The sequence below is a fragment of the Pseudophryne corroboree genome, chromosome 9 (genome assembly GCF_028390025.1).
Source record: "Pseudophryne corroboree isolate aPseCor3 chromosome 9, aPseCor3.hap2, whole genome shotgun sequence".
Lineage (NCBI taxonomy): Eukaryota > Metazoa > Chordata > Amphibia > Anura > Myobatrachidae > Pseudophryne > Pseudophryne corroboree.
The window spans coordinates 325,611,571-325,639,541 of record NC_086452.1 but is presented as its reverse complement, the minus strand read 5'-3'; the positions used below and the strand labels follow the sequence as shown (position 1 = coordinate 325,639,541).

Genomic DNA, 27,971 nt, shown 5'->3' with positions numbered 1-27,971 from the left:
CCTGTCCGAATGGAAAATCAGATATGGGCTTTTGTAAGATAAAGCTGCCAGTTCTGACACTCTCCTGGCCGAAGCCAGGGCTAGTAACATGGTCACTTTCCATGTGAGATATTTTAAATCCACCTTTTTTAGTGGTTCAAACCAATGAGATTTTAGAAATTCCAAAACCACATTGAGATCCCACGGTGCCACTGGAGGCACCACAGGAGGCTGTATATGCAGCACTCCCTTAACAAAAGTCTGGACTTCAGGAACTGAAGCCAATTCTTTTTGAAAGAAAATCGACAGGGCCGAAATTTGAACCTTAATAGATCCCAATTTGAGACCCATAGACAATCCTGATTGCAGGAAATGTAGGAATCGACCCAGTTGAAATTCCTCCGTCGGAGCACTCCGATCCTCGCACCACGCAACATATCTTCGCCAAATGCGGTGATAGTGTTGCACGGTTACTTCCTTCCTTGCTTTAATCAAAGTAGGAATGACTTCTTCCGGCATGCCTTTTTCCTTTAGGATCCGGCGTTCAACCGCCATGCCGTCAAACGCAGCCGCGGTAAGTCTTGAAACAGACAGGGACCCTGCTGAAGCAAGTCCCTCCTTAGAGGTAGAGGCCACGGATCTTCCGTGATCATCTCTTGAAGTTCCGGGTACCAAGTCCTTCTTGGCCAATCCGGAACCACTAGTATCGTTCTTACGCCTCTTTGCCGTATAATTCTCAATACTTTTGGTATGAGAGGCAGAGGAGGAAACACATACACCGACTGGTACACCCAAGGCGTTACCAGCGCGTCCACAGCTATTGCCTGCGGATCTCTTGACCTGGCGCAATACCTGTCCAGTTTTTTGTTGAGGCGAGACGCCATCATGTCCACCATTGGTCTTTCCCAACGGGTTACCAGCATGTGGAAGACTTCCGGATGAAGTCCCCACTCTCCCGGGTGAAGGTCGTGTCTGCTGAGGAAGTCTGCTTCCCAGTTGTCCACTCCCGGGATGAACACTGCTGACAGTGCTATCACATGATTCTCTGCCCAGCGAAGAATCCTTGCAGCTTCTGCCATTGCACTCCTGCTTCTTGTGCCGCCCTGTCTGTTCACATGGGCGACTGCCGTGATGTTGTCCGACTGGATCAACACCGGTTTTCCTTGAAGCAGAGGTTCTGCCTGGCTTAGAGCATTGTAGATTGCTCTTAGTTCCAGAATGTTTATGTGAAGAGACGTTTCCAGGCTCGTCCACACTCCCTGGAAGTTTCTTCCTTGTGTGACTGCTCCCCAGCCTCTCAGGCTGGCGTCCGTGGTCACCAGGATCCAATCCTGTATGCCGAATCTGCGGCCCTCCAATAGATGAGCACTCTGCAACCACCACAGAAGAGATACCCTTGTCCTTGGAGACAGGGTTATCCGCTGGTGCATCTGAAGATGCGACCCTGACCATTTGTCTAACAGATCCCTCTGGAAAATTCGTGCATGGAATCTGCCGAATGGAATTGCTTCGTAAGAAGCCACCATTTTTCCCAGGACTCTTGTGCATTGATGTACAGACACCTTTCCTGGTTTTAGGAGGTTCCTGACAAGCTCGGACAACTCCTTGGCTTTTTCCTCCGGGAGAAAAACCTTTTTCTGAACCGTATCCAGAATCATCCCTAGGAACAGCAGACGAGTTGTCGGCATTAACTGGGATTTTGGAATATTCAGAATCCAGCCGTGCTGTTTTAGCACTTCTTGAGACAGTGCTAATCCCCTCTCTAGCTGTTCTCTGGACCTTGCCCTTATTAGGAGATCGTCCAAGTATGGGATAATTAATACGCCTTTTCTTCGAAGAAGAATCATCATCTCGGCCATTACCTTTGTAAAGACCCGAGGTGCCGTGGACAATCCGAACGGCAGCGTCTGAAACTGATAGTGACAGTTTTGTACAACGAACCTGAGGTACCCCTGGTGTGAGGGGTAAATTGGAACGTGGAGGTACGCATCCTTGATGTCCAAGGACACCATAAAGTCCCCTTCTTCCAGGTTCGCTATCACTGCTCTGAGTGACTCCATTTTGAACTTGAACTTCTTTATGTACAGGTTCAAGGACTTCAGATTTAGAATAAGTCTTACCGAGCCGTCCGGCTTCGGTACCACAAATAGAGTGGAATAATACCCCTTTCCCTGTTGTAGAAGAGGTACCTTGACTATCACCTGCTGAGAGTACAGCTTGTGAATGGCTTCCAAAACCGTCTCCCTTTCGGAGGGGGACGTTGGTAAAGCAGACTTCAGGAAACGGCGAGGCGGATCTGTCTCTAGTTCCAACCTGTACCCCTGAGATATTATCTGCAGGATCCAGGGATCTACCTGCGAGTGAGCCCACTGCGCGCTGAAATGCTTGAGACGACCGCCCACCGCCCCCGAGTCCGCTTGAGAAGCCCCAGCGTCATGCTGAGGCTTTTGTAGAAGCGGGGGAGGGCTTCTGTTCCTGGGAAGGAGCTGCCTGTTGGTGTCTCTTCCCCCTTCCTCTGCCTCGTGGCAGATATGAATATCCCTTTGCTCTCTTGTTTTTAAAGGAACGAAAGGACTGCGGTTGAAAAGTCGGTGTCTTTTTCTGTTGGGGAGTAGCTTGAGGTAAAAAGGTGGATTTCGCGGCTGTAGCCGTGGCCACCAAATCTGATAGACCGACTCCAAATAACTCCTCCCCTTTATACGGCAAAACTTCCATATGCCGTTTTGAGTCCGCATCGCCTGACCACTGTCGCGTCCATAAACTTCTTCTGGCCGAAATGGACATAGCACTTACCCGTGATGCCAGTGTGCAGATATCCCTCTGTGCATCACGCATATAAAGAAATGCATCCTTTATTTGCTCTAAAGACAGTAAAACATTGTCCCTATCCAGGGTATCAATATTTTCAATCAGGGACTCTGACCAAACTACTCCAGCACTGCACATCCAGGCTGACGCTATAGCTGGTCGTAGTATAACACCTGTATGTGTGTATATACTTTTTTGGATATTTTCCATCCTCCTATCTGTTGGATCTTTAAGTGCGGCCGTCTCAGGAGAGGGTAACGCCACTTGTTTAGATAAGCGTGTGAGCGCCTTATCCACCCTAGGAGGTGTTTCCCAGCGCGCCCTAACCTCTGACGGGAAAGGGTATAAAGCTAATAACTTCTTTGAAATTAGCATCTTTTTATCGGGGGCAACCCACGCTTCATCACATACATCATTTAGTTCTTCTGATTCAGGAAAAACTATAGGTAGTTTTTTCACACCCCACATAATACCCTGTTTAGTGGTACCAGTAGTATCAGCTAAATGTAACGCCTCCTTCATTGCCAAAATCATATAACGTGTGGCCCTACTGGAAAATACGGTTGATTCGTCACCGTCGCCACTGGAATCAGTGCCTGTGTCTGGGTCTGTGTCGACCGACTGAGGCAAAGGGCGTTTTACAGCCCCTGACGGTGTTTGAGGCGCCTGGACAGGCACTAACTGATTGTCCGGCCGTCTCATGTCGACAAACGACTGCTTTAGCGTGTTGACACTATCCCGTAATTCCATAAATAAAGGCATCCATTCTGGTGTCGACCCCCTAGGAGGTGACATCCCCATATTTGGCAATTGCTCCGCCTCCACACCAATATCGTCCTCATACATGTCGACACACACGTACCGACACACAGCAGACACACAGGGAATGCTCTTAACGAAGACAGGACCCCACTAGCCCTTTGGGGAGACAGAGGGAGAGTTTGCCAGCACACACCAAAAGCGCTATATATGACAGGGATAGCCTTATAATAAGTGCTCCCTGTATAGCTGCTTTTATAATATAATTTTTGCCACTATTTTGCCCCCCCCTCTCTTGTTTTACCCTGTTTCTGTAGTGCAGTGCAGGGGAGAGACCTGGGAGCCGTCCTGACCAGCGGAGCTGTGTAAGGAAAATGGCGCTGTGTGCTGAGGAGATAGGCCCCGCCCCTTTTCCGGCGGGCTCGTCTCCCGCTCTTTAGTGTATTCTGGCAGGGGTTAAATATCTCCATATAGCCCCGGAGGCTATATGTGAGGTATTTTTTAGCCAAATAGGTTTTCATTTGCCTCCCAGGGCGCTCCCCTCAGTGACTGCCGTGTGAAGTGTGCTGAGAGGAAAATGGCGCACAGCTGCAGTGCTGTGCGCTACCTTTAGAAGACTGAGGAGTCTTCTGCCGCCGATTCTGGACCTCTTCATGTTTCAGCATCTGCAAGGGGGCCGGCGGCGAGGCTCCGGTGACCATCCAGGCTGTACCTGTGATCGTCCCTCTGGAGCTGATGTCCAGTAGCCAAGAAGCCAATCCATCCTGCACGCAGGTGAGTTCACTTCTTCTCCCCTAAGTCCCTCGTTGCAGTGATCCTGTTGCCAGCAGGACTCACTGTAAAATAAAAAACCTAAGCTAAACTTTCTCTAAGCAGCTCTTTAGGAGAGCCACCTAGATTGCACCCTTCTCGGCCGGGCACAAAAATCTAACTGGCTTGGAGGAGGGTCATAGGGGGAGGAGCCAGTGCACACCACCTGATCGGAAAGCTTTACTTTTGTGCCCTGTCTCCTGCGGAGCCGCTATTCCCCATGGTCCTTTCAGGAACCCCAGCATCCACTAGGACGATAGAGAAATCCCTGATAAGCCGTGGCGACCCCTCCAGTCAGTGTCCCGCACCCACTGCAGCAGCTGGGGACTGCATGGAGGGCGCCCGGAAGCAGGCACTCAGCCCCGTGGACCCACGTCTCCCCCCTCTTCGTGTGTCCCGGCCAGGCGGGGGCGGACCTGTAACCAGCTTATCAGGGCAAATAGGATAACCCCAGGCAATATCATTACCCGCCGTAATGTACTACGGAAATTGGATATCCCCCTTAATATAGATGGACAATAAAAATGGCAAAAATAAACTAATAATTGTAATTTTATATTGGTTATGAATAAATATTTTAAGGGGTGAAAACTTGATTTTGTTACTCCAATAGGACACAGCAGTACAATTTTTTTCTGTTTATTGTATGTATTGCGGAGTAGGCAGTTGCCTCTTTACTACTGCGGCAGCTGTGCCCTGCTATATCAGGCGCTGGGTATTTCCTGTTTATGTCACAAGTAAAAACGCAAAATGTAAAATATTAGCTTTGCGTCTTCAAAACAAATATAGAAAGCCTTATCCATGGTTGAATAATTTAAAATGGTTAATAACTAACTTTATAATTAAGGCTAAGTTAGATCATCTCGAATACTAAATTTCTAAATCTTTGTCAATTTGCACAATATTGCATGTTTTTCCAGGACTTTGCCAATAACAACCATGTCTAAATCAATGGCATCATTACTGAACTTGTTGGTAAACTGGGTGGCATGATGACTGCTATAGGCCTTTGTGTGGTTATCTTGTAGGCGCAGCATCTACCTAGTTGTGCTGGAAATGGGCAGCCAAATCTTGCCTAATTTTGCCACCTATATGTGTGGTGCAGAATACAGGATGGCAGGATCAACTTATGTATGACTGGCTGGCTGTCGAAATGGCAATGCTATACGAATCTGTGGTGAAAATGTGTGCATATATGAGGGTGGTTCAATAAGTAAGGTAACAAGACCTCTCAAGTGTGTAATGTTCTCTATAGCATTCTAATTTCCCGCCAGGCCAGAACAGGTAGACCACTGCTTCCACTCACGGCCCATTAAACTGCGCCTCATATCAGTTATAGTTTCCAAACATCAGTTGTAAGATGGCCGGGCTGGAGGAAACATGGTAATTCATCGATGTGCGTAGTGCAATCAGACTTCTGCATCTAAAGGGCACATCAGCAGATGAAATCTATCACCAACTTGTCAAGGTGTATGGTCATGTCATGTCACGGAAACAGGTTTGGGCTTGGTGCACTGCCTTTGGTAATGGCAGGATAGATGTTTCCATTACGTTACGGCGCTACCATTGGGAGGTAGTGAACATCCTCCCTACAGCTTTGACCTGGCACCGAGTAATTTCCATTCTCTCTGGGCACCCAGCTCTTCTGTGCTTTCTGCACTAGATAGCAATGTGTTCTCCTGGCAGGTACATAAAGGAATCCCTTGGACGTACACTCAATAGTAAAATAAAAGATCTGAATTATTCCTATGAATGGCAAGAACTCATGTATAAAGTAGAGATGAGCGGTTCAGTTTTGTTGAAATCCAAACACACCCAAACTTTGGGGTTTCAGGTCCCGACTGTTCGATTTAGGGTTGGATCTCTGATCTAAACAACGAATCTCGTGTGTTTATGACATATAAGTCCCTCCTTTGTAATTGAAGGTGCCATTTTACACTGGAAATTAATGCTATTAATGTTAATAATACTGTGGGGACAACAGGTACAAAAATTACATAGTTTTAGCTGTTTTTATAAATTTTACAGGAAACCAAAACCAAACCAAACACAGGGGTCCATGCACATCTCTAGTATAAAGTGGAGTTGGATCGGGCAGACATTCACAGGAAGTTGTACATTCGCTAATGCCTTGCTGCCCCATGCAGCTTAAGCAAACCCCCTGATCACTATTAAGAATGCCTTGTCTCTATTAAAGAAATAGCATACAAGGTGTATGCCACTGGTATGGTTCGATGGACAAGCTGCATAACATGTTCCGAAGGGGTACCTTTATAGAAATTCTGGCCACAGGGAAACCTTTATGTTTGGTTTATAGATGTGTTCTCATACATCTAGCCTCAATATGCCAAGTAGCCTGAGACTCCTAGCGTGAGTGACCCGCAAGGTCATGTGCAACTCTGTCTTTTTTTGCCAAAAATGTGTCTTAGTTAGTGTGACGCTACTAGGTTGCAAATGGAGACTGTGCTGATTAATTTGATATAGGACACTTGTAATTTGTGTGTGACTGAGTCTGTATACGGAGTAGAACAGAACTTGCATTGGAAAAAAGCTACGGCTGCTACACTGTAGCACTTTGTGTACAGATTTAGAGACTCAGGGTTGGCATACACTGGCAGATAAAATTATCTGTCACAGTCAGACCAAAAAGCACCAGCTATCTTGGCCATACACTGACAGATTTTTATACTCCCAACCAACTAATTAGCTATTCACAATATCTGCAGTTTTATTCCATTCACAGGGGTGGGCAGGTCAACAGAAGTACACCGAAAGTACTCAGGTTTTAAGAAGAGCCATAGCTGAGGATTGAACTGAACTATTCAGCAGTACATATTAAGTGAATTGACTGACATGCTGAGATGTTTGGTGGGCAGCGACGGGGACTGTAGTGATAAAGCCCATTTCATATTGGACTGGGCATATTAACAATCGTATTGAGAACAGTATGGGTTATGAAAATGTATTTTTTCTATGTATCACCTTCCCATGTATATTCTGTATGGAAATGCTGTTTGTAAAACTGTATGCTAAAGTGCCATTCTTGAATGGGGAGGTGTGTTGTAAAACTAATTATGAAAATGCCATCTTTGTAAGTACAACCTTCTCAAGCTAGCCATACATCAGAACAACTTTTCTCCAACACTCCAAACTTCCAACCATCCAACTTGTCTGTTCAACTAAAACAGTGCCCCACACATCTCACCAACTTTTTACCAGTGCTCCACACATCTAACCAACTTTTCATCAGACCAACCAACCTTCCAACTTCTGTCCAACTTGTGATGTCACCGAAGTAGGCGGACAGTGCCTGCCTACAGTTCTTCAGTTTTGTTTTGTTTTTTCATTTCAAAACATGCAGAAGTGTCTTTTTTTCAGTGAAACTGGGCTTTTCTTTCACCACCATACATTTATTAGATTTACTTATTTTTATACTGAACTATGGATACCAGCATGCTTGGGCTGCCAAGGCAAATATATATATATATATATATATATATACCAGATGTAGATATTCGGCACTCCCAATGTAGTAAAATGTACAGCTTGCCTGGTGCCCTCCTGAGCTTCAAAAAGCAAACATATCACAAACGATAGGCGGCACTCTAGGACTTTTCAAAAATCAAGAACATACGTGACCCTGTTCTGACAGCTTAACGTTTCGGTTTCGGTCATTTTCAATCCGCCACAGTTTGCTGGCGGAATCTAATAAAAATTTTTAAAAACATGTTTTTTTTGGTGTTTTTTTTTTTTGGTAATAGCATATCTATTTATATTAGAAGGGATTAGGTACTTGGTTTGTCTTTTTTGGAGGCACAAGTATTATTTATATATTTTTAAAAAGATTATTATTTTTTTTTTTTTTTAAATGGAATGGGAAAAACCCGAAAAAAAATTGCGTTGGGTCCCCCCTCCAAAGCATAACCAGCCTCGGGCTCTTCGAGCCGGGCCTGGTTCTAAAAATCCGGGGAAAAAACGGACAGGGGATCCCCCGTATTTTTAAAACCAGCACCGGGCTCTGCGCCTGGTGCTGGTGCAAAAAATACGGGGGTACAAAAAGAGTAGGTGTCCCCCGTATTTTTTACACCAGCATCGGGCTCCACTAGCTGGAAAGATAATACCACAGCCGCGGGTCACTTTTATACAGCGCCCTGCGGCCGTGGCATTAAATATCCAACTAGTCACCCCTGGCCGGGGTACCCTGGGGGAGTGGGGACCCCTTCAATCAAGGGGTCCCCCCCCAGCCACCCAAGGGCCAGGGGTGAAGCCCGAGGCTGTCCCCCTCATCCAAAGGCTGCGGATGGGGGGCTGATAGCCTTGAGAAAATGGAAAGAATATTGTTTTTTCCAGTAGTACTACAAGTCCCAGCAAGCCTCCCCCGCAAGCTGGTACTTGGAGAACCACAAGTACCAGCATGCGGGAGAAAAACGGGCCCGCTGGTACCTGTAGTTCTAATGGAAAAAAAATACCCAAATAAAAACAGGAGACACACACCGTGACAGTAAAACTTTATTTCACACATGTCGACACACACATACTTACCTATGTTGACACGAAGCAGTCGGTCCTCTTCTCCAAGTAGAATCCACGGGTACCTGAAAATAAAAGATAATTATACTCACCTGACCGCGGGTGACCTCACTGCTGACCGGACAGTTCCCACCATTGAATATGTGTGTGTGTGTGTGTGTGTGTCAGTGTATGTGAGTGTGACAGTATGTGTGTATACCAGTGTATATGAGTGTGTCACAGTGTACATACATGTGTATTAAAGTGTATATGTGTGTGTATCAGTTATATATGTGTGTGACAGTATATGTGAGTGTGTCAGTGTATATAGGTGTGTCTCAGTGTGTGTGTGTGTGTGTGACAGTGTGTATATATGTATATGTCAGTATGTGTGTGTATCTCACAGTGTATGAGTGTGTCAGTGTCTATACAGTACGTGTCTATCACAGTGTATATGTGTGTGTCTATCACAGTGTATATATGTGTGTCTATCACACTGTATATATGTGTGTATCAGTGTACATATGTGTCAGTGTATATATATATATATATATATATATATATATGTGTGTGTATATCAGTGTACATATGTGTGTCAGTGTGTGTATATATATGTGTGTGTCAGTGTGTATATATGTGTGTGTGTGTCCGTCTGTCGGGCGGGCGGGGGTGAATTAGCGGTGCGGGAGCCGATGCGGGCGGAGGGAGGCTGGCGGGTGAATTAGCGGTGCGGGCGGGGGGAATTATCGGTATGGGAGCCGGTGCGCTGGCTGAGGGAGGCTGGCGGCTGTGATGGGAAGGAAGCTGGGCGGGTGAGGTGGCCGGAGGAATAAAGACTGTGCGGGATGGATGGGGCGGCCGGCGAAGGAAAGGGACTGGCGGGCGGAGGGGGGTTAATTTGCGGTGCGGGAGGCTGGCGGTGCGGGACAGAGATGGACGGTGCAGTGTGGCTGTGCGGTGGCTGGTCACTGCGGCTGGGGCGGTGAGGTGGCCGGAGGGGGATTGGTCAGAGAGGGTCCTCTGCAGCCCGAGACAAAAGTAGGCGGACACTAGCAGCCAGTGTCCGCCTACTTATCGTTCAGTTGGGGGGAAAGTTTTCCCCTACACCTGAACGATTGGTTGGGAAAATCAAACAGCTTTGATTTTCCCAACTAGTTGGTCAGACCGTTTCGGACCGTTTTTTAGCGTGTGGGAGCAAACGGCTGATAATCGTTTGCTCCCACACACTGCCAGATTATCTTTCCAACCAGCCAACTAGTTGGCTGGTTGGAAAGATATCGTCCTGGTGTATGGCTACCATTAGGAAACATGTCTGTGTTATACTATATGACAGATGGTCAGTCTGTAATTAACTGGCCAGTGTTTACTCTGAACCACCAGACATGGATCGGTTTGTGAAGAGGTCTGTTTACTATAAACAGCAGGGGGTCATGCCTATAGGCCAAAGACGCTCAGTCTAATAGCAGTGCCACACTGGACTACATAGTTCATTATATTTTCTTGAACTTCCTGGGCTCCTGGATGAACGATAATGAATAAGATAGAACGGACACACTGAGCGATTTCAAATTGAGCTGCAGGGACAGATGTGAGACTTTCTAGTTTACGACCCATGGGAGCGTGCATTGTTCATACCTGCCACACTGGGCAATATATTAAACTATGTCACTCAGAAGGGCCAAAATGAGTGATATAGTTTAAAATATCATCCAGTTGGCACTGCCTTAAGAAAGTGTTGAATCTCTTTCCAGACCAAAGACATAACACTTCATACCCTTAGGCTTCAAACAGACTGAAGTAGATAATTAAATAACCCCTGCTTACTTGGCCAGGAAGTCATTCAGATACCTCAGTACACACAATTCTATTTCTGGAAAGGTTAAAATCCACAAGTGTCATGAGTTGTACACACACCCATAAATGCACAGATAAATATGCATTTTTAAGTGAATCCAGTGTGTGCTATTTGTGGACAGCCATGTGTTGAGGGTGTCCCATACCTCTTACAGGTGAAACTCAGAAAATTAGAATTACACAGTTTTAGTTCACTGACGTTTTAGAACATTCCTTTATTGATTGTACAGCCCCAAAACATTTTCATTGTTTTTAGCTAGTCACAAAAAATAGGTATTGCAGCCTCATTGTTTATATGCAAAAGAACCTTTGACTCATTTTGCCCAACCTGCCAAAATCCAGATACGTGACATTCCACTTTGTTAAAAAGACATGGGTTGCACAACAACAGCACAATAGGAAACCAAAATACAGGTTGAGTATCCCATATCCAAATATTCTGAAATACTGAATTTTTTGAGTGAGACTGAAATAGTGACACCTTTGTTTTCTGATGGCTCAATGTACACAAACTTTGTTTAATACACAAAGTTATTAAAAATATTGTATTACAGTAAATGACCTTTAGGCTGTGTGTATAATGTGTATATAAAACATAAATGAATTGTGTGAATGTACACACACTTTGTTTAATGCACAAAGTTATTAAAAATATTGGCTAAAATTACCTTCAGGCTGTGTGTATAAGGTGTATATGAAACATAAATGCATTCTGTGCTTAGACTTACGTCCCATCGCCATGATATCTCATTATGGTATGCAATTATTCCAAAATACGGAAAAATCCGATATCCAAAATACTTCTGGTCCCAAGCATTTTGGATAAGGGATACTCAACCTGTATACTCTGAAATAAATACAAACATACCCAGCTGGGAGAGTCGGAATATCTCATCCTCATTTTCTGTTGTGTGATCAGCATTAAGCTGTGTGACCTGTAGTCCATCCACTGTGGACTTGCATAGTAGAGCTCTGTTGGTACCTGTAACAAAAATGACATTTTACTAATTGTACCTTTATTTCGGAAATTTTGGCTTCCAACACTATAAAGTCATTGCAGAATATTTCTACTGCATAATGTGAAAATGAAAGCGTTTTATTGTACATAATTACTTCAACCAAGTGGAACAATAACGTTTTCTGCATTGTTTTTGTCCCCAACACCTAAATAGCTCAAAAATAATTCTGGGTGGAGTTCAACATATGAAAAAACTTATAAATTTGAAAGGTTCTCAGTTCACCAGATCTGCATGGGTTTCAAATAACCAGTTTAAAACATTTAAGAAAGGTCTACTGCGTGGGATAGTTAGATCCATCAAGGATCCCAATGGACAGTTTATAGTCTACATTAAAAAGTCTTAACCAAAAAATATATTTCGGTTTTTCAGTGACATGATCTATCATGGTGTGCAAGGTGATCTGGATGGATTCAGCTTTTAGTACTTATAATGTAAAAGTAGTATATTTGAAACAGGAAATCATATATTGATAGAGAGTAGAAAGATAATGGGTGGTATCCAAGCACATGCGGTCATTGATCACGGGTAATTGGTTCGCCATGGGCTATCCTATTAGCCCCAATAGGTCGGCACGAGCTGCAGCTTATTGGGAGTTTTGTTTCACCTGCCTCAGACAGGCGAAGCAAAATCCCCGATAAGCAATGACTTTTTGGGGCTGTGGTAGCGAAAAACACACAGGTTTCACTGAACCCATGTGTTTTTTTTCTTTTCTTTACAGGAGATCTAATTGGATAACCCATAAAAAAAAAAATTCGGTGAAACATCAGGAAAAACTCCCATTTTGTCACTTCCGATGCTTTTATTGCTGGTAATTGGATACTGCCCCAAATCTCATTTTTTTTAAATAATTGGGTATTTTTTAGTTAGAGATATATGTGCGCCAGTGAACAATACTTTTTGCCATCTACAGTATATAAAAACCAAACATACAAAGGCTTTCGTACATTCTGACCATCTTGTATATAAACTGTATACACTGTAAATTTGCTAACTTTGTTATAACTTTGTTGTGTCATACTTTATTATCTAGCAATTGCAGGATGTGAAAATTGAAAGGAAAAAGGGCATGGGATGGAAACCTTCAAAAACATAACATTATTTTATTTCATTTGAGGGTGTTAGGGATGTAGTGATTCATCTGTGCTGTCTAACTACTAGCCAGATCAAGTCAATCAAACTTAGCTAGCTTTCCTTTGTTTATGTATATGCCGACATAAGGGGAAGTCGGTCATCCACCCAGATCAGATCCAGTCAGTTACCCTCAGCAAACACATCACATGGAATACCTAATTGTAACAAGTCGGTTGTATATCGAATTACGCCTACATCCTTTCCAGAATTCTTAAAAAGATGTAGAAGGATACAACCATCTTCCTCAGATTTAGGGCGTAGTGCCAGTTTTCTTATTCCGCTCTTGTACACGTATGCAAGATTCAGTTAAGCCCTATTTATCAATAGGGTCTGCGCAAATCTCTTATCTAGCTTTATATATATTAATCTAGGGAGCCTTTGTATTTGAAACTATTGTTCCCCGAGATTCCACATCTCTATTACAGTTCTTGGAATGACGATGATGTTATCAGTATAAAAGGATTTCACACATTGTGAATAAGTCTCCATAGCGGCTTCTAGGTTTTTAAGGTTAATTCTTTTTATTATCGTGTCATACAGGAGTGGGGGAGTCTGGGTAAAAAAATCTACAGTGTGTACAAACATAGAGCTGCTTAATGTGAGAAGAGCATGGTGAAAGTCTGAGGTCTTTAAAAATGAACCTACAACAAGCTCTACTGAATACTTAAGAAAAGTCTGACACATGCCCCCAACTACCAGATAGCAAAATATTGAATATGCGATGCTAAATAATGTCCGAATATTGGTCATTTTACCCATGGGGACAGAACATGTGACTCAACCCGTGGCAAACTGAATCTGCCCCTAATACTGATCGCTGTGGATTTACATGGTATGAAGCCTGCTCAGTCTTGTGGGCTGATTCTGAGTTGGACACAAAGTGGCTGCACTTGGGTGGGATCTAGATTAAGCTAATGTGAGATTCTGCTCAGCTAATGTGAGGGTTCGGGCACCTGCAAGCAGAAATCAATGCTGCCCACTGATTTTACGCCAACCGCCATCATTAGTACCAGTCCCATGCTAGCTGCAAGCCATATGTCAGAAACAGGCTTCCTTTTCCCGTACACACAACTCATACAGAGCATTAGATACATGCCCGCCCCCATCCCATGAGACTGTCCCACGTCAGGTCAGTTCTGTGCGTTGTCACTGTCCGTGCCCTTTCCTGCCACAAAATGCCCAATTTCACAGAAAGACAGATCAGGCCAAGTTCTGTCTGGCTCAGAATAGAACAATGTGTAAATATGAAGCTGCGCAGGTGCTATATGCTAAAATGCCACATTTACATCCATGCACAGAGATCCGTCCCCGTCTGAATCAGCCTCCCCAATTACATACAGCCTCAGCTATAGCTATGATTTTTGTATCCATGTTGATGAGATAGGACCACATTCAGTGTGCACTTTACCAGGTTAGACAAAGTCTAAGGTAAGTGCTTAAGGGTAATACCCATTGAAATGTATTTAGAAACTGTTGTGTTACACATACACTTTTTGTAAAGTTCTCTGGGACTACCATCTCCTTGAAGGCACTCACTGAATTGCCTATTTGGACATAAAAGGAGCTAAGCAATCTTCCACTGATAATCTAAGCAAGGTTACTGCATCTAAATACATGTACATCTATAATAAACTTGTAGTAGCACAATGGAACCCCTTGTACACACTGTCCATATCCACTGGAGTTACTATAAGATTGTGCCTTATATCTCTCATTGCACATACAGTATTGATATCATTACATTTTCTTTAGTCAGTATGTCTCGCCATTTGCTTGCATAATACCCATATATTAATAGTGCTTTGATTTGGCTTATAGATTTGATGTTCTGTGGCGTTTTTGATCAAAACACATACACACACACAAGTAGCGCACTGGGATCAGTCTTGGGATTTCTGTGCATATATTAGTATTCTTTGAGAACTCAAAAAGAGAAAACATGCAATAGTGTAATACTATCACAGTTTTTAGAGTTAGAAAATTTCCATTGAAAACGCGTACCCTTATATGAGTCTATCAGGTTACTGATAGACAAGATAAGCCAGAAGGAGCGGAGATATCTGTATGGAAGCTTGAAATAAGCAGACACCTTCCACCAGTTTCCTTTGTCAATGAGCGTTCCAATTCACAAGTAAACATAAAAAAATGACTTCCATAGTGTAAAAAATGACTTCCATAGTCTAAAAACTGTGATAGTATTACACTATTGTATGTTTTCTCTTTTTGAGTTCTCAAAGAGTACTAACATATGCACAGAAATCCCAAGAGTGATCCCAGTCATTCATTTTGTATAAGTATAACGTGTGTGCGCTACTTGTGTGTGGTGGTTTTTCTCTGTTTTTACATGGTATTGGAGTGTTGGTGACATTCCATCCACTTACCAATAGTAGCAGCCCCTTTGTCCGCACCCGTGATAGTCAATTTTGTTTTTTGGAGTTTTTGATCAAGTCTGTCACGATTTCCGCCTCCTCCTTTGTTTCTGTTGACTCTGCTTATTAAACGCACACTTTCTACCTCCCCTCTTTCCTATGGCATGAGATGGCCTTGGTTACACTACGTCTCATACTGGCTTTGGAAACATATATAGCGGATTTGGTATGATATACCAATGGACGGGATGCCGTTGGTCATAATACAGACAGCGGCATTCCGACCATCAAAATCCTGACAGCCCCCAGAAAGTACCCTAACCCTCCACTGACCCCCTACCCTAACCCTATCTCCCCCATTGTGGGTGCCTAACCATAATCCTCCCTTCCCCGCTGCCTAAACCTAACCCTCCCTGCTTGGTGCCTAACCCTAACCTCCCCTTGTAAGTGCCTAACCCCCCCCCTCCCCGGTACCTAACCATCCCCTTCCTGTCCCTGCACCCTAACCCCCCTTCTGATGCCTAAACCTAACCTTACACGTCCAGCTAACTGAACATTCGGGATTCCCGGTGTCGGTATTTTGACGCCTGGATCCCGAGCTCAGACGGGATTTTGATGCAGGCATTATGCAGCTGTTCGGGATCCCGGCAGCCGAAATACCAATGCCGGAATCCCAAATACATGTAGCTGCATTTTAACTACATCCCCATATAGCATGTTATCTTGCAGAATTCTTATTGTGCATTAAAAAGTATTAATGGATTAAAGATTTAGGTAAAAGGGATTAATTTTACTCGTTTGATTGAGGAGTTGCATAAAATCTAAACTTAATTTGCATTAGGGAATTCCTGCAAAATTACCCTAGATAAAAATAGGACACAGTCTAGGCATATGACAACAGGCCAAGCGTACACAATTCTTGAGAAACGTGAATAACCCTAACACCTCGGTATTACCTTCACCAAGTATCAGTCAACAACATTCCTCTAATTACCCTAATAAAGCTGTTAGTTATGCTCTTGTTCCATGAAGAGATTTGCAGATGCTCTGCCAAGAGAGGGTTCAGTTATAATATTATCTACCATCCATAACATCAGTGTGCGGGGAAATTATGCTGCAAACTCAGAGTATTGGGTAATTGACAGGAGTACAAAAAGATGGTGATATATGAATTCCAAACATTGCCAATGTCATGTCTTCTATTCTACAGTGTATACAGTGAAAAAATGGACTTTAAAAAAGTCTCCATTTATCTGTCAGTAGAATCCTTGAGAGAAGTTGCTGTGGGAATAGGTAATGTAGAACTACTTACCAAATGAGCCACATGTGCATCTACTGACGGGGATACCTAATACATTACATATTTGAAAGAGGGTAAAACCATTTAATCCTCTTTGGTATCTGGAACCGCTTGGTAGGCGTAATCCAGGCTTCCTGCATCAGTTCGGAATGATGATCTGATGGAGGAAATTATTTTTTTAACAACTTATTGTCGTTTAAGTAGTGGAGCTTTAGGCCCAAGTACCAGCTCCTCCACCTCAATTTGCAAAATAGTTTTTACTGCCCTCACTAGGGCAGGAACATCCATTTTAGAACTTTGATCCTCTTGAACAGAGGCAGACTCGGGATCTGAGTCATCTGTATCCATCTTCTGATCAGATAATTTCTCACAATCGGATGCGTGCGCAGACTGTGATAAATGATAAAGGGGCAGCACATCTATGTGCCTTAATCATGACCTGCGTCACCCTGTAACACTTGTTGAAAAGCGTAAGAGGTTTGGGCTGAATAGAGTGTGAAAAAGTCCATCCATGGAGGCTGTAACTGGGGGGCAGCAAATGCAGGTTGTAATTGCAGAGGAAAACCCATAGTAGGAGGCAGAACAGGAGTAGACAGACAATCTAATAGCTGACAACATTCTGAAGGGTGAAATCCAACTGGCATCGACGTCCGGTTTCAATTGATGATAAATATGCAGATTTTGCATTCGGAAACCAGCATTTACCGCTGTACCAGATGGGAACGGGACCATGGCCAACACTCAATTGATCTACTTGTGTTCACATGCAGTAAACACATATGAATAGAGCAGGAACTGTCAGAAAGACGTCACAACACTACTGCCTCTCAATCACACTTGTAAGTGATAGTGGGTATGAAGCCATTGGGACCAATAAGATACCTCTCATACATTATTATTATTATTATTATTATTATTATTCCTATAAATAGAACCTGTATTTTACATTGTGATTTACAATTGGTATTGCAGCACTGATGTAGGAGGTTAAATGCTACAAATTGCACACTCGTCCAGCCAGACTGCATGGTAATAGCTAGTGGGCTATATGATCCAGTCCCATGGAAATGTTGGCCTGGGGTCAGAGAATTATTTGAGCATGGAAAGACAACAAATGAACATTTTGTAAGCAGTGTATAGGTGTGGCAATTGGGATGAAGGTTAAGTGGGTGGTTCTGAAATTTGACAAGACTGCCTGAAGTTTTCAGCGTACTAGAAGGTTGGGAGGATAAAGTTTTATTGTATGGGCGGACATTGGGAAAGCCCTGTAACCATGGATGGAAGCAGGTAATGATGTTTTATGCCTGTTCTGGCAATAAAACCACTAGTAAAAGCACATTTTTTGTAACATAAGTTGGTAACTGGCCTCTATCATATTTGTGCAGCCAATTCGAACAAATGGTAAAACAACTACAATTGTAAACAAGTGAAATGTGCTGGTAATTACGTCGTCCTTTGCAGCTGTGTCCATAATAAACTAAAACATTTTATGCATTGAAAATAAACTGAAAGTTTCAACGCTTATGTGGAAGTTAATGCACAAATCAGTTCCAGAAACCATAAGGGGCTTCTGGTGGGCGGAGTTATAAGTATGGTCACATTTTGCAGAGCTACATCCACAAGGCTAAACCATTTCCGCCTGAGCTGGGTGGTGTGGGGACCATATCCGAGCCTGCTATATCTGTACCGAAACCAACCCTGTTATGCAATGCCCTGCATAAATGCTCTGATATTTACCCTAAGCTTGACTCAAAGCGTCACGTGGCCTAGCAGCCTTATTTGAGTCCCAACAGTGAAATATATTTAACATTTACTAACAACACTGCAAACCATCTTACATAAACAATTGCTGGATCAATTATACCCTTGTAGCTAATCAAAACATTGCCTGACGGTTGTGGTATCTTAATTTAACAAGCTCTTCACAACATCCTAATCACTATTAATAGTGTAAGAGGTTCAGTGGGAGGTTGACTGAGGGCACAGTACTTACACATTTCACTGTAGTAGAATACAACACACCTGAATTATAAAAAATATGCGTCAACACTGCAAATGAATAGTGTGATTGCAGATTGTGAGAGTTCTTTTATATCTGTCAATAGCAGTCTGCATTTAAGTAAATTAGTTGAGTATTGTTATTCACAGAACGTGTGGCCTGAACTTGGAAGCAAACATGTAGTGCTCAAAGATCAACACCTGTGTTTATATAAGAAAGCACATAAGTGTGTGCTCACCAGTGACAGTCTCACAATACAGAACACGTGAAGTGGACTGATGGTGTTTATGTATACTTTGTAGCATTCAGTTATATCGAACATGTCTACATTCTTAGTAAAATATATTAATTACATACCGACATTAGCGACATAAAGTTTGTTGTTCAGAACTAACACCACAATAACCATTGCGCCCCCATAAATTTCCTTCTCTAGAGTGTTTAGCCGCTCTACAATCTTCTGGTACTGGCTGGGGAGCTGCTGATGGACTGTACCCTACAACATATGGTAAAATCAAGTTAAAGACATGAATATATCAAACATCCTATAGAAATGAAAATATACATTTGTTTTTTCTTCATCAATAGTTTTTATTGCAAACACAAATTTCTATTTTTATAAAGGGATGGGATACAAAAAAAGAAGAAAGGGAGAGGGGGAACAGAACCAGGGGATGTGAAGCATACAAATAATAATCAAATATGTCAAACACGAATGCAACATTTCCAATAGACAAACAATTGAAAATGAAATACACCAGGAAAAAATGACCTAATTAATCAGACAGTCACAGGTCATACAACAAAGTATAACCATAAGTTAGAAATCCCATAAAAAGAGTGAGACACTAACGGTCAGCAATAGAGCAGATTAAGAACCAGAGCTAAGGGGGGGTGGAGAAGATTGCTTCTAACTTTGGGCTACTGCAGCCTTGGCAATACAGATATGGCCCAACAAGTACCTCTGGTGAGGCAAAACCTCAGCAGGTAACCGGGCTAAGTCCGGGGATGGGGACATTGACAAGTGCAGAACCTTATTTATCAGCTGAAATATCTTGAATCAGAAACTGTGAAGAGAGGAACATGTCAAGAAAATATGGAAGATGTGACCCACCTCTCCACAGTTAGGCCAACAATATTTTGAACAGGAGTGCCAATAATTGGATTTTAATACCTACCGGTAAATCCTTTTCTCGTAGTCCATAAGGGATATTGGGGGAAACTAGTACGATGGGGTATACACAGGGTCCAAAGGAGCCATTGCACTTTAAATGACTTTAACTGGGTGTGCTGGCTCCTCCCCTAGGTAGAAACATGCCCGAAGGAGAAAGGACATATGTGAGAGAAGGAACAGGATAACAGAAAGGGTGGTGAGATTTACACACCACTAACTTACAACAACCAGCAACGGCTGGTAACAACAGCTGAACAGGTAACTAAAGAACAAGAACTGGCAGAGAAGTCCACGCACTGAGGCGGGAGCCCAATATCCCTTATGGACTACAAGAAAAGATTTACCGGTGGGTATTAAAATCCTATTTTCTCTAGCATCCATAAGGGATATTGGGGGAAACTAGTACGATGGGGACGTCCCAAAGCTTCCAGAACGGCGGGAACGTGCAGAGACTGCTGCAGCACCGCCTGCCCAAACTGGGTATCCTCTTTGGCCAGGGTATCAAATTTGTAGAACTTCACAAAAGTGTTCTTCCCTGACCAGGTAGTATCTCGGCTAGTTGCAAGGCAGAGACTCCATGGGCAGCCCCCCAGGAAGAGCTCACTGATCTAGTAGAATGGACTTTTAGAGAATTACAGCAGGAACAGGTAAGGCTGTCGACACATAGGCCTGTTGGATAGTAAGCCTAATCCAACGAGTAATGGACTGTTTTGAAGCAGGGCAACCCTTCTGTGCATTGTAGAGCACGAACAAGGAATCCGTCTGTCTGACCTGAGCTGTACGGTAGACATATATCTTCAAGGCACGCACACCATCCAATGCCTCCGGAGGAGCAGAAGAATCAGAACTGGACGGAACCACAATAGGTTGATTCAGATGAAACACGGAGACAACCTTCGGCAGGAACTGCTGTCTAGTCCGGAGCTCTGCTCTGTCGTCGTAATAGACCAAGTAGGGACTTTTACATGATAAGGCCCCCAGTATTGAAACACGTCGAGCAGAAGCCAGGTCCAATAACATCCCCATCTTCCAGTGAGATACTTGTCTTCTACCGTCAACAGAGGTTCAAACCAGGAGGACTGTAGAAATTTCAACACTACATCCAGATCACAGGGTGCCGTAGGTGGCACAAAGGGAGGTTGTAAGTGGAGTACCCCTTGCAAGAAGGTCTGAACTTCTGGCAACACTGCCAATTTTTTCTGAAAGCAAATGGAAAGAGCTGAAATCTGGATCTTAATGGAACCCAGGCGTAAGCCCTTATCCACACCAGCCTGCAGGAAATGTCCCAAGTGAAACTCTACAGGTGGATATGTGCGTTCCTCGCACCAAGAGACATACTGTATCTCCTCCAGATATGATGATAGTGTTTTGACGTCACAGGTTTCCTGGCCTGAACCATGGTTGCAATAACCTTCTTGGAAAAGCCCTTGTGAGCTAGGATGTTCCGCTCAACCTCCATGCCATCAAATGAAGTCGCCGTAAGTCCGGGTAGACGAATGGTCCTTGTTGAAGAAAATCTCTTCTGAATGGTCGAGGCCAAGGGTCTTCGACGGACATGTCCAGAAGATCCTCGTACAACGCACTCGGAGGCCAATCCAGGTAATTAGAATTGCCTGTACACCTTGATTCCTGATTCGCTTTAGCAGTCCTGGGGGCAATGGGATCGGAGGAAACAACTAGACCAGCCGGTAGGGCCAAGGCGATATCAGTGCGTTCATGCCCTCGCCTGAGAGTCCCTGGTTCACGAGTAATACCAGGGAAGTTTCTTGTTGAGACGAGAAGCTATCATGTCTATTTGTGGGCAACTCCACCGTGCGATGATCTGCTGGAAAAACAGATGGTGGAGCCTCCACTCCCCCAGGTGGAGATCGTGATGACTTAGGAAGTCCGCCTCCCAGTTGTCCACACTCAGAATGAAGATTGCTGACCTGTAAAACATGAGCTGTTTGGGGTACTTGAGGACCGAGGTTGAGAACCTGTGCTCTAGAGGGAGCTTTAACACATCCCTTATAGCCAAAATGAGGGGTTCAATAACCTGAGTAGAATCGGGATCCCCACTAATGGGTTCCAGGTCATCCCAATCATCTTGAATATCATCATCTGAATCTAATAGCAGAGCAGGTAAACCACGCTTCTGTGGACCTGCATGAGAGAGGGGGGGCTGTGCATCTGCCCTAGCAGCTAAATCTGAAACAGCTTGTTGTAGTAGCTGAGTCTTCTGCACATTAGCAGTGAGTTGGGAAGACATATCAGACATCATAGTCTTATGAGACCCTAACCAGTGGGTCTCTGGACCGTCTCCCCCAGCCCCTTCACTGATTTGTGAAGATTGACTGCATTGTTCACATGAAACAGAATCATTAGATAATGGAGAGAATCTGGTGTGACTTATACTGTACAGCTTGTGTTTACTAGTGATGAGCGGGTTCGGTTCCTCGGGATCAGAACCCCCCCGAACTTCACCCTTTTTTGCACGGGTCCGAGCAGACTCAGATCCTCCCGCCTTGCTCGGTTAACCCGAGCGCGCCCGAACGTCATCATCCCGCGGTCGAGTTCTCGCGAGATTCGTATTCTATATAAGGAGCCGCGCGTCGCCGCAATTTTTCACTCGTGCATTGGAGATGATCGTGAGGGGACGTGGCTGGCGTCCTCTCAGTTTCTATGTTCAGTGTGCTGCAAATATCTGTGCTCAGTGTGCTGCAAATATCTGTGCTCAGTGCTGCAAATATCTGTGCTCAGTGTGCTGCAAATATCTACGTTCTCTGCCTGAAAAATGCTCCATATCTGTGCTCAGTGTGCTGCAAATATCTGTGCTCAGTGTGCTAATTGCTTTATTGTGGGGACTGGGGACCAGCAGTATTATATAGTAGGAGGACAGTGCAGAGTTTTGCTGACCAGTGACCACCAGTATTATACGTTCTCTGCCTGAAAAACGCTCCATATCTGTGCTGCATTGTAGTATATAGTAGGAGGACAGTGCAGAATTTTGCTGACCACCAGTATATATATAGCAGTACGGTACAGTAGTCCACTGCTCTACCTCTGTGTCGTCAAGTATACTATCCCATCCATACCTGTGGTGCATTTAAGTTTTGCACAGTATATATATAGAAGGAGGACAGTGCATAATTTTGCTGACCACCAGTATATAATATATAGCAGTACGGTACAGTAGGCCACTGCTCTACCTACCTCTGTGTCGTCAAGTATACTATCCCATCCATACCTGTGGTACATTTAAGTTTTGCACAGTATATATATAGTAGGACGACAGTGCATAATTTTGCTGACTACCAGTATATAATATATAGCATTACAGTACAGTAGTCCACTGCTCTACCTACCTCTGTGTCGTCAAGTATACTATCCATCCATACCTGTGGTGCATTTCAATTGTGCGCAGTATATATAGTAGTAGGCCATTGCTATTGATATATTACTGGCATATAATTCCACACATTAAAAAATGGAGAACAAAAATGTGGAGGGTAAAATAGGGAAAGATCAAGATCCACTTCCACCTCGTGCTGAAGCTGCTGCCACTAGTCATGGCCGAGACGATGAAATCCATCAACGTCGTCTGCCAAGGCCGATGCCCAATGTCATAGTAGAGAGCATGTAAAATCCAAAAAAATAAAGCTCAGTAAAATGACCCAGAAAATCTAAATCAAAATCGTCTGAGGAGAAGCGTAAACTTGCCAATGTGCTATTTACGACACAGAGTGGCAAGGAACGGCTGAGGGCCTGGCCTATGTTCATGGCAAGTGGTTCGGCTTCACATGAGGATGGAAGCACTCATCCTCCTGCTAGAAAACTTAACAGAGTTAAGATGGCAAAAGCACAGCAAAGAACTGTGCGTTCTTCTAAATCGCAAATCCCCAAGGAAAGTCCAATTGTGTCGGTTGCGATGCCTGACCTTCCCAACACTGGACGGGAAGAGCTTGCGCCTTCCACCATTTGCACACCCCCTGCAAGTGCTGGAAGGAGCACCCGCAGTCCAGTTCCTGATAGTCAAATTGAAGATGTCACTGTTGAAGTACACCAGGATGAGGATATGGGTGTTGCTGGCGCTGGGGAGCAAATTGACAAGGAGGATTCTGATGGTGAGGTGGTTTGTTTAAGTCAGGCACCCGGGGAGACACCTGTTGTCCGTGGGATGAATATGGCCATTGATATGCCTGATCAAAATACAAAAAATAAGATTTTACTTACCGGTAAATCTATTTCTCGTAGTCCGTAGAGGATGCTGAGGACTCCGTAAGGACCATGGGGAATAGACGGGCTACGCGGGAGATAGGGCACTTTAAGAAAGCTTTGGATTCTGGGTGTACACTGGCTCCTCCCTCTATGTCCCTCCTCCAGACCTCAGTTAGAGAAACTGTGCCCAGAAGAGATGAACAGTACGAGGAAAGGATTTTTGTAAATCTAAGGACAAGATTCATACCAGCCACACCAATCACACCGTATAACTTGTGATAAACTACCCAGTTACCAGTATGAACAATAACATAGCCTCGGTTCAAACCCGATCAACTATAACATAACCCTTATGTAAGCAATAACTATATACAAGTCTTGCAGAAGAAGTCCGCACTTGGGACGGGCGCCCAGCATCCTCTACGGACTACGAGAAATAGATTTACCGGTAAGTAAAATCTTATTTTCTCTAACGTCCTAAAGGATGCTGGGGACTCCGTAAGGACCATGGGGATTATACCAAAGCTCCCAAACGGGCGGGAGAGTGCGGATGACTCTGCAGCACCGATTGAGCAAACAGGAGGTCCTCCTCAGCCAGGGTATCAAACTTATAGAACTTTGCAAAGGTGTTTGACCCCGACCAAGTAGCAGCTCGGCACAGTTGTAGTGCCGAGACCCCCCGGGCAGCCGCCCAAGAGGAGCCCACCTTCCTAGTGGAATGAGCCTTAACCGATTTAGGCAATGGCAATCCTGCCGAAGAATGCGCCTGCTGAATCGTGTTACAGATCCAGCGAGCAATAGTCTGCTTTGAAGTAGGAGCGCCAACCTTGTTGGCTGCATACAGAACAAACAGAGCTTCGGTCTTCCTGATCCTAGCTGTTCTGGTCACATAAATCTTCAAAGCCCGGACCACATCCAGGGACTCGGAATCCTCCAAGTCCCGTGTAGCCATAGGCACGACAATAGGTTGGTTCATATGAAAAGATGAGACCACCTTGGGCAGAAATTGAGGACGAGTCCTCAACTCTGCCCTATCCACGTGAAAAATCAGGTATGGGCTTTTATATTATAAAGCCGCCAATTCCGAAACCCGCCTTGCAGAAGCTAAGGCCAACAACATGACCACTTTCCACGTGAGGTATTTCAACTCCATTGTTTTGCGTGGTTCAAACCAAGGTGACTTGAGGAAACTTAATACTACGTTTAGGTCCCAAGGCGCCACCGGGGGTACAAAGGGAGGCTGAATATGCAGCACGCCCTTCACAAAAGTCTGTACTTCAGGAAGAGAAGCCAATTCTCTTTGACAGAAAATGGATAAGGCCGAAATTTGAACCTTTATGGACCCTAATTTTAGGCCCAAATTCACTCCCGTTTGAAGGAAGTGAAGCAGACGGCCCAACTGGAACTCCTCCGTAGGAGCAGCTCTGGCCTCACACCAAGAAACATATTTTCGCCATATACGGTGATAATGTTTCGATGTCACGTCTTTCCTAGCCTTGATCAGGGTAGGAATGACCTCCTCCGGAATCCCCTTTTCCGCTAGGATCCGGCGTTCAACCGCCATGCCGTCAAACGCAGCCACAGTAAGTCTTGGAACAGACAGGACCCCTGCTGCAGCAGGTCCTGCCTTAGAGGAAGAGGCCACGGATCTTCTGTGAGCAACTCTTGCAGCTCCGGATACCAAGTCCTCCGTGGCCAATCTGGAACAATGAGGATTGTTCTGACCCTGCTTATTCTTATTATTCTCAACACCTTGGGTATGAGAGGAAGAGGAGGAAACACATAGACCGATCTGAACACCCAAGGTGTCACCAGAGCGTCTACCGCTACCGCCTGAGGGTCCCTTGACCTGGCGCAATACTGCTTTAGCTTTTTGTTGAGACGGGACGCCATCATGTCTATTTGAGGCAGCCCCCACCGACCCGTGATCTGTGCGAAGACTTCTTGATGAAGTCCCCACTCTCCCGGATGCAGGTTGTGCCTGCTGAGGAAATCCGCCTCCCAGTTGTCCACCCCCGGGATGAACACTGCTGATAGTGCGCTTACATGGCCTTCCGCCCAGCGTAGAATCCTGGTCGCTTCTGCCATGGCCACTCTGCTTCGCGTTCCGCCTTGGGGGTCTACATGAGCCACTGCCGTGACATTGTCTGACTGAATCAGAACCGGTTTTTCCCGAAGCAATTCCTCCGCTTGATGCAGGGTGTTGTATATGGCCCTCAACTCCAGGACGTTGTTGATGTGGAGACAAGTCTCTAGATTTGACCAGAGACCTTGGAAATTTCTTCCCAGTGTGACTGCTCCCCAGCCTCGGAGGCTTGCGTCCGTGGTCACCAGGACCCAGTCCTGAATGCCGAATCTGCGACCCTCTAGTAGGTGAGCACTGTGCAGCCACCACAGGAGAGATACCCTGGTCCTGGGAGACAGGGTGAGCCTTTGATGCATTTGTAAATGGGAACCTGACCACTTGTCCAAGAGGTCCCATTGAAAAGTCCTCGCATGGAACCTGCCGAAGGGGATGGCCTCGAATGAAGCTACCATCTTCCCCAGAACCCGTGTGCAATGATGCACTGAAACCTTTTTTGGCTTTAATAGGTTCCTGACCAGGGCTATGAGCTCCTGAACCTTTTTCGATCGGAAGAAAAACCTTTTTCTGGTCTGTCCAGAATCAGGCCCAAAAAAATCAGACGTGTTGTAGGGACTAGCTGGGACTTCGGTATATTGAGAATCCAGCCGTGTAACTGCAACGTCTTCATGGACAGAGACACGCTGTCCAGCAACTTCTCCAGAGATCTCGCCTTTATGAGGAGATCGTCCAAGTATGGGATAATTGTGACACCCTGCTTGCGCAGGAGCACCATCATTTCCGCCATTACCTTGGTGAAAATTCTCGGGGCCGTGGAAAGCCCAAACGGCAACGTCTGAAATTGGTAATGACAGTCCTGTACTGCAAATCTCAGGAACGCCTGGTGAGGAAGAAAAATCGGAACATGAAGGTAAGCATCCTTTATGTTCAGGGAAACCATCCAATCCCCCCCCTCCAGGATGGCGATGACCGCTCAGAGCGATTCCATCTTGAACTTGAACTTTTTCAAGTACAGGTTCAGGGATTTCAGATTCAAAATGCGTCTGACCGAACCGTCCGGTTTCGGAACCACAAACAGGGTTGAGTAATACCCCTTTCCTTGCTGGAGAAGAGGAACCTTGACTATCACCTGCTGCAGGTACAATTTTTGAATTGCAGTTAACACTAACTCCCTTTCTGACGGAGAAGCTGGCAAAGCCGATTTGAAAAACCGGCAAGGAGGCATCTCTTCGAATTCCAGCCTGTATCCCTGAGAAACAATCTCTATTTCCCAGGGATCCACCTGTGAGTGAACCCAGACGTGGCTGAAAAATCGAAGACGTGCCCCCACTTGATCTGGCCCCCCCAGGGAAGTCCCAGCGTCATGCGGGGGATTTTGCAAACGTAGGGGGGGGGGGGGGACTTCTGCTCCTGGGAACTAGCTGTGTGCAGCTTTTTTCCCTTGCCTTTACCTCGGGCAAGAAAGGACGATCCCCGTACCTTTTTGCTTTTATTTGAACGAAAGGACTGCATTTGGTAATGAGGTGCCTTCTTAGTATGTTGTGGGGGAACATAAGGTAAAAAATTTGATTTACCAGCCGTAGCAGTAGAGACAAGGAAGCCTTCTCCAAACAACTCCTCCCCCTTGTAAGGCAACGACTCCATATGCCGCTTTGAGTCGGCATCCCCCGTCCACTGTCGGGTCCACAAGAGTCGCCTAGCAGAAATAGACATAGCATTTATTCTGGAGCTTAGTAAACAAATGTCTCTTTGAGCATCCCTCATATATAACGCAGCATCCTTGATATGCTCTAGGGTCATTAGAATGGTATCCTTATCTAGGGTCTCAATCTCCGTAGACAAGGAATATGTCCATGCTGCGACAGCACTACAAACCCAGGCCGATGCCATAGCCGGCCTAACAATAGTACCAGAATGTGTGTAAATGTACTTCATGGTTACTTCCTGCTTACGATCCGCAGGATACTTGAGGGCAGCAGT

General features: G+C 44.8%; 1 protein-coding gene across 1 annotated transcript in view; it reads right to left on the bottom strand.

Annotated features, from left to right (window-relative positions):
* Positions 1-27,971, bottom strand: part of TAB1 (TGF-beta activated kinase 1 (MAP3K7) binding protein 1) — a 249,235-nt gene that overhangs the window by 39,851 nt on the left and 181,413 nt on the right. The window contains exons 5-6 of the mRNA XM_063940500.1: positions 18,895-19,033; positions 11,588-11,701 (exon numbers count right to left, since the gene is read on the bottom strand). Coding sequence (XP_063796570.1) covers positions 11,588-11,701; positions 18,895-19,033 — 253 coding nt within the window. The remainder of the gene's footprint in view (positions 1-11,587; positions 11,702-18,894; positions 19,034-27,971) is intronic.